General features: G+C 39.2%; 3 protein-coding genes across 3 annotated transcripts in view; all 3 read left to right on the top strand.

The window, feature by feature from the left end:
• The first annotated feature begins 1,482 nt into the window (after positions 1 to 1,482).
• Positions 1,483 to 4,291, top strand: LOC103469397 (coenzyme Q-binding protein COQ10 homolog, mitochondrial). Its single transcript, XM_008417048.2, has 5 exons — positions 1,483 to 1,652; positions 1,967 to 2,119; positions 2,278 to 2,470; positions 3,262 to 3,363; positions 3,894 to 4,291. The coding sequence occupies exons 1-5, from the start codon at positions 1,534 to 1,536 to the stop codon at positions 4,059 to 4,061; spliced, it is 735 nt and encodes a 244-aa protein (XP_008415270.1). The 5' UTR covers positions 1,483 to 1,533; the 3' UTR covers positions 4,062 to 4,291.
• A 15-nt stretch (positions 4,292 to 4,306) lies between these two features.
• Positions 4,307 to 5,850, top strand: LOC103469396 (complement C1q-like protein 2). The gene is made up of 3 exons (XM_008417047.2): positions 4,307 to 5,158; positions 5,250 to 5,384; positions 5,495 to 5,850. The coding sequence occupies exons 1-3, from the start codon at positions 4,870 to 4,872 to the stop codon at positions 5,779 to 5,781; spliced, it is 711 nt and encodes a 236-aa protein (XP_008415269.1). The 5' UTR covers positions 4,307 to 4,869; the 3' UTR covers positions 5,782 to 5,850.
• A 4,204-nt stretch (positions 5,851 to 10,054) lies between these two features.
• LOC103469395 (complement C1q-like protein 2) overlaps positions 10,055 to 10,509 on the top strand; it is a 3,577-nt gene continuing 3,122 nt past the window's right edge. The window contains exons 1-2 of the mRNA XM_008417046.1: positions 10,055 to 10,334; positions 10,421 to 10,505. Coding sequence (XP_008415268.1) covers positions 10,079 to 10,334; positions 10,421 to 10,505 — 341 coding nt within the window. The 5' untranslated portion in view covers positions 10,055 to 10,078. The remainder of the gene's footprint in view (positions 10,335 to 10,420; positions 10,506 to 10,509) is intronic.

Below are 10,509 nucleotides of genomic sequence, written 5' to 3'. Positions count from 1 at the left end.
TTCAACTGCAACAAGTTTGGCCGTGTTAGCTCACAACCCTTTAAGATAAAAGCACTTATAGACATGTGAGCTCTTCAGAATGTAATGTGTTATGTKGATCTATATTACTGGGATTTAAGGGTGTTGCAACATTTAATTTTTCACATCCGGTTTGGAGAGATGACTTGACAACATTTTTTTCAAGATATTTTAAATAAATCAAATGCTTGAGTGCCACCATTTTTTTTTCTTCTTGTGTCTGGTTTAATTATTACTCCAAACAGTTTTGTGACCTCTACTGCTGCGTCATATCAGAGTCCAGGTTCATCATGTACAGGTCATTGACCTGCTGGACTTTCATTCTGTCCTGTGAGTGGAAAATTCTTTAAATGCCATTCATGCACTGGATGCCAAATGCCATGTGATTTAGTTGCAGTTCACTCTTTCCTGTCTAGTGTTTTATRGGATTTAGGTAATTATGTACGTACACTAAAGGCAAACAGATGAGTTGTTGGTCCTTTCTGTTAGACTTTTACTACAAATGTCCTGAAATAGTCTTATTTCAAAACTCTTTATCCMTAACAGTTTTGTATCTGAACCGAGGTATTTATTGACAAAATAARTTTTATATCAGGGTTGGATATTGATTGGTTGAGTTTGGAAGAGGACATTTCAWAAGAGGTTTTGTCACATTCTTTCATTACATTGTTTATCCAATYTCAATGACTGCTAACCACTACCGTATGCAGGGACAGTRATGTCACAGTGTGTCGCATACRTTCATAGTGCCAGTTGATGGGATAAGTGTCAAAATATGAGAAAATGAACCCGTTTTTGTATGCTTTGCTGGTACGTTCAAGTTTTGTTATATAAAAGATGGTTTAATTCAAGCAAATAAAAATTTGCGATTGTCAGTTTTTCACTATAAAAACAGCTTTTATTTCAGTTGACAATGTTCTACTTTAAATTAAAAATAAATTTAAAAAAATCAGAAAATCTAATTAGCAGACCAACCATGCATATATTACATTCATAGCTGCACAACATTTACACAAACAAACAAACAAACAAACAGGCTCGCTAGGGTAAAAAAGGCACAGTAGGCCTTCTATCAAAAGAATTTTTATTTTGACATTTTTCTTCCTTTTTTTCTATAAATTACTTATTTATAGAATAAGTAATTTATTCTATAATAAATTAGAATAATTTATTATAGATAAAGTATAACTTTATCTTTGCAAAGTATAACTTTATCTTTGCATTCAAAGATAAAGTTTATCTTAAACAGTCTTTTATGTTATACTGCAAAAACACTGAAATTGTGATGTATGACTACTTTTGGAATATGTGTGCATATCCACCTTTTTAAAATGTATCATTTAAAAACCACCCAGGCGTATTCTGATTGGTCAACACCGATGACGGGAGGCGTTACGTAAGATATTTCCTTATTTGGTAGCATCGCCACGCCACGCCCCATTTGTGAGTATAAAGCGCTCGCGCAGCAGCTGCTTGGCATGGTTTTACCGGTTAGTTTGTAAAACGAGGTATTTGATGGAAAAATACAGAATGACCAAAAGAACGACTTCTCTGCTGTTCAAGGCGCTGGTGGATATGAAGGACGGCTCACTTTTAAAGGCTGTACGTGGAAACAGCAGAACAGCACACTTTAGGTGAGTGCGACTCTTTCCACTCGAGACGCTCCTCCTAAGCATGGATTTTCTTTTAGTGATTTTGCTTCATCACCTTAAATATTGTTTCTTTATTCAATATAAAGTGCATGAAGGAGATTAAATAACTTTTTCTTTGATTTTTTTCAAAGCCTACATTTGCCAYGTTCACAACTTAGATTATAATTAAAGCGAGTTTTTTTTTTTTCAGTTTGTGTAAATGAAATAAGTAAATATSCTCTAAGGAGTTATTCTGAAGTATTAGCCTCAGACTTGACGTGAAATTGCTCAGAAATACATGTTTTCTCCAACTTTAGACACTTGGGATCTTGTGGGATCCTGACAGAAAGGCGAGCCAGCCTGCAGCTCTGCCCTGCARCCCCCCTGAGGACAACCAGGCGCACCTTCATCAACCTGGCTGCTCCCATCAACACCCGCAGGATGGAGTACACGGAGAGCAGGATATTGGAGTGAGTACCAATTTAAACAGTTTGAAATGTTCATAGTAATAATAATTGAAACCATAATCTTGTTGACGCTACCATCTATTATTTTGTAACTATATCAAAACCATGAAACATTCTAACAGAAAGGGATTTGAATTAATTAGATAATTTGCTATGTCCAGGTACACTCCAGAAGAGATGTACCAGGTGGTGGCCAACGTAGAGGAGTACAAGTATTTTGTTCCCTGGTGCAAGAAGTCTCGAATGCTGAAGGGACCGAAGGGAAAYGTCCGGGCAGAGCTTGAAATTGGTTTCCCTCCCATCACTGAGCGATATACATCTGAGCTCACTTTTGTTCCGAACCACCAAGTTAGAGTAAGTCCTTAGATTGACTGGGATTTTTATAGTTTAAAATGTTTTTAAATGTTCATTAATTTACAGTTGTAATGCAAAATGCTTCTTTTTAATAATTCTCATGACTGCAGTGATTAGCTTGTTAACTTTTAGCATTGACACATTGCTTGTGTCCAAATCAGGCGGTGTGCTCTGATGGATCACTCTTNCCCCCCTGAGGACAACCAGGCGCACCTTCATCAACCTGGCTGCTCCCATCAACACCCGCAGGATGGAGTACACGGAGAGCAGGATATTGGAGTGAGTACCAATTTAAACAGTTTGAAATGTTCATAGTAATAATAATTGAAACCATAATCTTGTTGACGCTACCATCTATTATTTTGTAACTATATCAAAACCATGAAACATTCTAACAGAAAGGGATTTGAATTAATTAGATAATTTGCTATGTCCAGGTACACTCCAGAAGAGATGTACCAGGTGGTGGCCAACGTAGAGGAGTACAAGTATTTTGTTCCCTGGTGCAAGAAGTCTCGAATGCTGAAGGGACCGAAGGGAAAYGTCCGGGCAGAGCTTGAAATTGGTTTCCCTCCCATCACTGAGCGATATACATCTGAGCTCACTTTTGTTCCGAACCACCAAGTTAGAGTAAGTCCTTAGATTGACTGGGATTTTTATAGTTTAAAATGTTTTTAAATGTTCATTAATTTACAGTTGTAATGCAAAATGCTTCTTTTTAATAATTCTCATGACTGCAGTGATTAGCTTGTTAACTTTTAGCATTGACACATTGCTTGTGTCCAAATCAGGCGGTGTGCTCTGATGGATCACTCTTCAGCCATCTTGAAACGGTGTGGAGGTTTGCCCCTGGAGCCAAAGACCTCCSAGGCTCCTGCAAAGTGGATTTCTTTGTAAGTACTTTTCTGTGAATAAGATCATTCTTCTTCTTTGTGAGTTAAGCAAAGACCAGAAAATATCCAGACGGGCTATAAATATTTAAAAGGSCTAGGACATTGATTTAAAGGGAAGAAATTAGGAGATCAGACTCCATTCCTTGGAGTCGTTACTTTTGATCGTTTCTTTCCATGCTGCTGTGAATGGATTACTGGCTGAGAGGAAGTGTTGAATGAAATCTCATTATGCTCTAAATTTAGTGTAGTGCATCGTTGCTGCTGTTGTGTAAGAATGCAGCAGCAGTAAATGTAGCGTATTAAGGAGCTGCCGACAGGAGTTTGGCCTCAATGTTGGCACAGATTACACCAAGATTAACCAGAAACTAGTTCAATTTCAGCCTGACGTGTTAAGCTTGGAGGATCTTTGGCTTCTGATAGTCCTGAACTTCCRAAGCCTAAATATCATTCAAAGATGCCAAGGATGCAGACTTTTGTGATCATTTGTCATTTTTAACTCTTGAACATTTTAATTTTTCTGTCTCCTGCAGGTGTCCTTTGAGTTCAAGTCTCTGYTGCACTCTCAGCTGGCCTCCGTGTTCTTCAACGAAGTTGTGAAGCAAATGGTCAGTGCCTTCGAGTCCCACGCAGCGACTCTTTACAGAAACAAGCCAGTCGCTTCCTTGAGGAGCTGTGCAGCTATTAGCAACCACCTCTGACCTCTGCAGTGTCCTTATCCTGCTGGGCTACTACCAAAACCAAAACCTCATCATGCTGCTTTGACTACGGTCAACACTTGACTCTCGTCTGAGACTAGTTCTCCTGTTTGCACGCACCTATATATTTTATTGACGTGTAAATTGAACATACTCAAACTGTATTTATTTTTGAGCCAAATTATAATTTATTTACATTTCTGTACATATTTATTTATTTTTGCTGACAATAAATCAAATAAAAGTTTGTTAAAAGTGCTTTGAGAACTGATTCTGATTTTATTTTTTTTAAGTGTAACTAGAACTGTTTGTTGTCCAGTGACCAATCACAGCACGACGCCAGTAAAGAAACAAAGATCAGGTTATGTAATCTTTACCATTTAACTCGTTGTTGGGTAAGCATTCAAAGAAAAGGGGGGAAAAAAAACTGCTTACGGGAAAAATTGCACAATGACCCGAGTGGGCAGTTGACCTCTCTCTCCCAACTAATTCTCAAAGAATATGTTATTTAGTACTTTTTTATTTTTTGATTAGGTTTTAAAGTGAGAAAAAACTGACACTAAGACCTGTTTGGGGTTTATAATAAGAGCTATAAGTTAAGACATAGTTCAAACTGACATGCACAATAACTTAATCTTTTTCTTTAAATATTACCTGCTGTGGGAGGAAAGTGTTTGAATTTTAGTGGGGTTTTCCAAAATCAATCAACATGACATCAAAAACAAAGGCAGCAGTGCCAGAAGTTTTGTGAAACCGGCTTCTACGCTTTTACGTAACATCACATGCAGCCAGCAGGCATAAAAGGCTGGAGATGTCTGAGGAGAGGAGCAGAGACTCAAAAGCAGCAAACATGAAGATTGTTGTTCTGATGCTAGCATTCGGTTTTTGTCTTTCTGATCCTGGAACTGATCAGAATGACAGAGTCTGTCAGGCTGCAGGCTCAGCTAGCTGTTGTAACATCTGTTCTCTCACACCTGTAACTCAAAAAGTGGGAGAACTGGGGGAGAAGGTTGTAAACATGGCAGAAAAAATTACTTTTCTGGAGACCAGGCTGCAAAACGCTGAAAAAGAAGTTCTGGAGTTACGGAGCCTCACTGCAGGTACAGTAATAAATTTTCCAGCTTTATGGTGAAATATAATCACGGCATGTCCAGTTTTCCAATGTATTTGTGGTGTTTTTGATGCTTTCAGGCTCTCCTCAGGTGGCTTTTTCAGCAGCTCTCAGGGATTCTGGTTCTGGAAACATAGGACCTTTTACCACTGCTACCCCATTGCAGTACAAAAAAGTGTTCTCCAACACAGGCGATAGCTATAATCCTTCAACAGGTGTGTACAGCATGAGGAAGATATGTAGAAAAAAAGAAAAAAAACAGTCAAATCCATATTAAATGGTATATTCTTTTCAGTTCTTCTAATAATCCTTCATATTTTCACAGGTATTTTCACAGCGATGGTCAGTGGAATGTACTTTTTTCGCTTCTCGATGTTCAATAACATGACTCCTGCTCCCAACTCGGTTGTGAGCATCATGAAGAACAGCGAACGGCTGACGTCAGTGTGGGACACCACTGGGDCTGACGYTCACGACATGGGCAGCAACGCTGTGGTCATCCCTCTGAAAGTGGGGGACAACGTGTTCGTGCAGCTGGAGCCAAACAGGCTCGTCTACGACGACGTGATGAACTACAACACGTTTAGCGGCTTCCTGCTCTTTACAATGTGATGCAGACAACAGCTCTGCATGCCAGCATGGTTCATTATTATTTCACAATAAAGGAACTTGTAAATCATACTCTGTCAACAATAGGGTTGTGTAATAATATTGATTTTGCGATATCTATATTCTTCCCTATAAAAAAATCGATATTCATCTGCAAATATCGTAACATCCAACTGTCACCTTGCTCACTCACTGCTTGCTTCGCCGGGWGAGTGATTAGGTCATCAGGCTTAGAGCGATTCCTTCAGATGTTAAGTGTCGAGGTTAAAAAGGTATCAAACTATTCAGAGCAGGGTACTTGGTGCACTTTACTTTACAAACGCATGCAAGCAAGCTACCGATTGTACCGTTTCAATTAAAACAAACGTTTTCTCACCACTTTGATTCATTTTGTCCAGCTGTTGACTTTAAGTCTGTGTCCAACCAGAGCCAGGTATTGTGTTGTTGGTGCTTTTAATCAGTTTTCAGTTACATTAATTCAATCCAACTCTAAAACAGTCACAAAATGTCACCAAAATCACTGTCCCTCTAAAATCTTTCAGAAAATCACAAAAGTATATTGAACTGTATCGTGAGCAGAATATTGTGTTGTATCGTGAGATTATTGTATCACCGCCCTAGTCAATGTTTTGAAAATAAATAAATCAGAAATACTTCCCTTTGTGGGAGTCTGTAAATTGATGTTTTGCAAAGTTTTTCGTAGATAACTTAAGAATTGTAAATTAAGAGTGTATTAATTTTTATTTGTGTCGACGTATTTGGGGAAGGGTTTAAACAGGGATAAGTTTGTTTATTTATTAAGCTACAACATTTTTTCATCACCCTCTTCTTCTCTTTGAGCTCACCTTGACATGCGTTGCCATGGATGCAAATATATAAATGTGACCAGCAGGTGGTGATCTTTTTAAAAGTAACAAGATGCACCCGAACACAGATTTATCAGTGCACAATATTTTATTTAACAATTCTTTAAAACAAGGCTTCAGGCCTACTACTTGGTCCCTGGAACAAAAGGAACAGACAAGGAAAAAGGACAGACATTATTCCAAAGGGATTAAAACAAAACATGCAAAACAAATTAGTAACTTCAATCACAAAACTATAAGAAAATTAAACAAATCGTTGTCATCCGCTTCCAAATGCCCTTCTATGGGGCCAGAGGAGTAACGCCCCGCCCACACAGCCGGCCCAATCCGCAACAGATTTAGTTGAGAGCGGCCAAAACAAACAAGGGGAAGACAAGACAGCAGAGCGTCCAAAGCGATGCAGCTCCAAACAATCAGTTGCCTGAAACAGAAAGCCCATTAACAGTGGCTCCACATAAAACAAAAATCAAAATCCAAATAGCAGGTAGCTTACCCAGGGGTGGAAACACAGCCTAACCCGGGAGAAAGCGGGTCAGCAAGTGAGGACCAGACGGAAGCCGCACGCCACAGCAACCCCCAGCTGCAGCCGGCAACGCCTTCAGAGCAACACTGCAGAAACGCACGACAGGTGCAGCACCCAAAAACCAACCATGATATCAGCCACGGATAGCAAAACTGTCACTTACGATCGCAGACGAGTCCATCAAACCCACAAGCCAACATGTAGCCGCCGACTGTAGCAACAGTGGAAGAAACAAAGACGCACACCACACCCTGCAGCGGCCCGCCCAACTATAAAGCCATTCGCCCCGCCCACCAATTAACGGTGCCGGGTGCACAGAGTGGGGGAGGGTGGAACACCATCCCACCACATAAATAACGTTTTTTTTCTTGAGATCTAATGTAGTCAAGATAATATGCATGTGAATACAGAATTTTTGTCTCCTCCCCTTTTATTTAGCAGTGGTTCAGGCTGTAATGCTGGAAAAGCTGGGCATTATGAGACAGAAGCGCTATTATTTGTTGGTGGTTGAGGAATGGGGACTCTGACTCTGTCCTTTGTCCTTTAACAAAGGACAGAAATTGTTTAGGTTTTAAAAAAGTAGAACTTTGCAACTTTGGATCTTGTCTGATTTCTGTTTTTGGTTTGTATTTTTTGTTGTTATTGCCCAGGCTTTTTGAAAGAGTGAAAGGCTTTTGACTTTGCCCTTATGCCAATAGCAATGGTTATATACTATGGCAATGGAAGACTATGACAATGGTCTTCCATTGTCATAGTCTTCCACTTTCACAAGTTTTATGGTTAATTCTTCATTTGCTTCACCCAGATCAAAAGAAAACCATTTTCAGGTTATGGTGTCTGATAGCAGATTGGATCTCATTATTGTTCAAGGCCTCAGAAAAGATAAGAACTGTAATGCAGATAAGACAGGGCTGAGGACAACTAGGGCCTTGTGTGAGTAATGAAACCAAATATGGGAAGTTGTATGTCTGTGGAATAGAGAGACAGTGGCTATCTTTTTAGGAAACTCCTCTCATGGCTTTGATGTCATCTGGATTGTCTGTAGATCTGTATAACATTGGTATGTTTGTTGAAAAATTGTCTTTTTATTAAGATACATTTTAAACTTAAAACACCTTGCATCATATTTTGTAATCCCCGCTTTTGGACACTTCAAAGACACGAAAGGTCTTTATAACTGGATAATTCCTTTATTCATACCTAGATATGTTGTCTCTATTATAAAATTGTTAGTTTAGCGGTGAAGAATATCTCCCCATGGTCATTGGTTGCCCTGCAGGTGTAAACATTTGCACTCTCTGTGCCAACTTTCGAAAGAATCAGGGTACATCAACTATTGCCATCATACTTATCTGGACAGTGGACGATTCTTCTACAGGTTCATCACCACATAGTCACACCACCTCTGGATCAGAAAATTGTGCAGTAAAAAATAAGGAGAGTGTAAAATTGTGTTTTATCGGCATAATTGAACATATTAAATAGCATTTTAAATATTCTGAGCAGTACATTAATGGGGTTATTTTCCAGATAGCTTTTAAGTTTCATGAGAACTTTAAAGTCATAAAAATGAATCAGTCAAAGAGCTTCAAAACAAAACTGCAGCAGAGAAGCACTTGGAAACTTATAAAATAAATGAAGTAGATATTTGTAGGAGAGAARAATAGAGAGGTTGAAACTATTTATACTCAAACAAATAGTTCAACTATGTTATACTCTTTCAATTGCACCAAAGTTTTTTCAGAACATTCCTCATTTGGTATATATTCCAGACACCAAAAATCCTCATGTYGGTACAATTCCTCTTTGCCYACATAGATATACTGACTCTATTATACAACTGTTGCTTTAGCAGTGCAGAATATCTCCCCGTGGTCATTGGTTGCCCTGCAGGCGTAAATATTTGCATCGTCTGTGCCAACGTTTGAAAGAATCAAAACATCCAGCATCATCATACTCTATTTGGACAGTGGATGATTCTTCTACAGGTTCATCTCCACACAACCACCCCACCTCTGGATCAGGATGTCCTGCAGCAAGAAGTAAGAGGAGTGAGACATCTGATGTTGGTGCTATTTTTACACCTTCAAAAGCAAAAGTACCTTTAGCCTTTACAGTTTGAACACGTCAACAAGTGACTAGATGGGTTGTCATCAAATTGTTAGTTCTCTCTGGGTACTCCGGCTTCCTCCCACAGTCCAAAAACATGACTGTCAGGATAGTTGGTCTCTCTAAATTCTCTTTAGGTCTCAGTGTGTGTATGCATGGTTGTTTGTGTCTGTGTTACTCTGTGACAGACTGGTGACCTGTCCARGGTGAACCCCACCTCTCGCCCAAAATGTTTGCTGGAGATAGGCACCAGCACCTCTGGCAACCAAACTAGGGAGAAGGGTGTAAAGAAAATGGATGGATRGATAATGAAGGAAATTGAGCATTTTTTTCTAGGTTGCTATACCTATTTTAGATTAAACTCTCTCTTATTCGTGGAATTGCACATTCAAAACTGGTTTTTGGGACAACAGAACATTGATCATATTTCTATGTTGACTTTACCACCTGTCACAACTTAGATCCGTGTATCTAAGGAGTGATAACATCCTGGATAGGTCAATGTGAAGGTAATTACAAAWAGGATGGAAATGTGGCTTTTGTTTAAAGTSAAAAAATCTTAATGAAAACAATGTTTTGTTATTTCAGAATTTCCTCCAACAATTAAGAGTTAATTTAAGCAGATAGAATATCTGAATTTCAATGCTAACATTTTTGATTAAATCATAGGTACATACCACTGAGGTGGCATTAAGAGGCGGGTACAAGAGACCTGAGCTATTTATGCTCACTGTCCCATGCAGTCRGCAGCTATAAAAGGTTGGAGAWGTCWGAGGAGAGGAGCAGAAACTCAGCAACAAACATGAAGAAGATTGTTGTTCTGATGTTWRCATTTGGCATCTGTCTTTCTGATCGTGGACCTGATGACAAAAATGACAACGCCTGTCAGGTTGCAGACTCGGTTGGCAGCTGTAACATCTCTTTTCTCACATCCATAATTCTAAAAGTGGGAGAACTGGGGGAGAAGGTTGTAAACATGGCAGAAAAAATTWCTTTTCTGGATACCAGGCTGCAAAACGCCGAAAAAGAAGTTCTGGAGTTACGGAGCCTCACTGGAGGTAATACATTTTCCAGCTTTATGGTGAAATATAATCGCTGCATATCCAGTTTTCCAATGTATTTGTGGTGTTTTGGATGTTTTCAGGCTCTCCTCAGGTGGCTTTTTCAGCAGCTCTCAGGGATTCTGGTTCTGGAAACATAGGACCTTTTACCACTGCTACCCCATTGCAGTAC

This window comes from Poecilia reticulata, linkage group LG8, assembly GCF_000633615.1.
Source record: "Poecilia reticulata strain Guanapo linkage group LG8, Guppy_female_1.0+MT, whole genome shotgun sequence".
NCBI classification, from domain to species: Eukaryota; Metazoa; Chordata; class Actinopteri; order Cyprinodontiformes; family Poeciliidae; genus Poecilia; species Poecilia reticulata.
The sequence above is the reverse complement of the archived record's forward strand: the minus strand, read 5'-3'. Positions and strand labels throughout refer to the sequence as shown.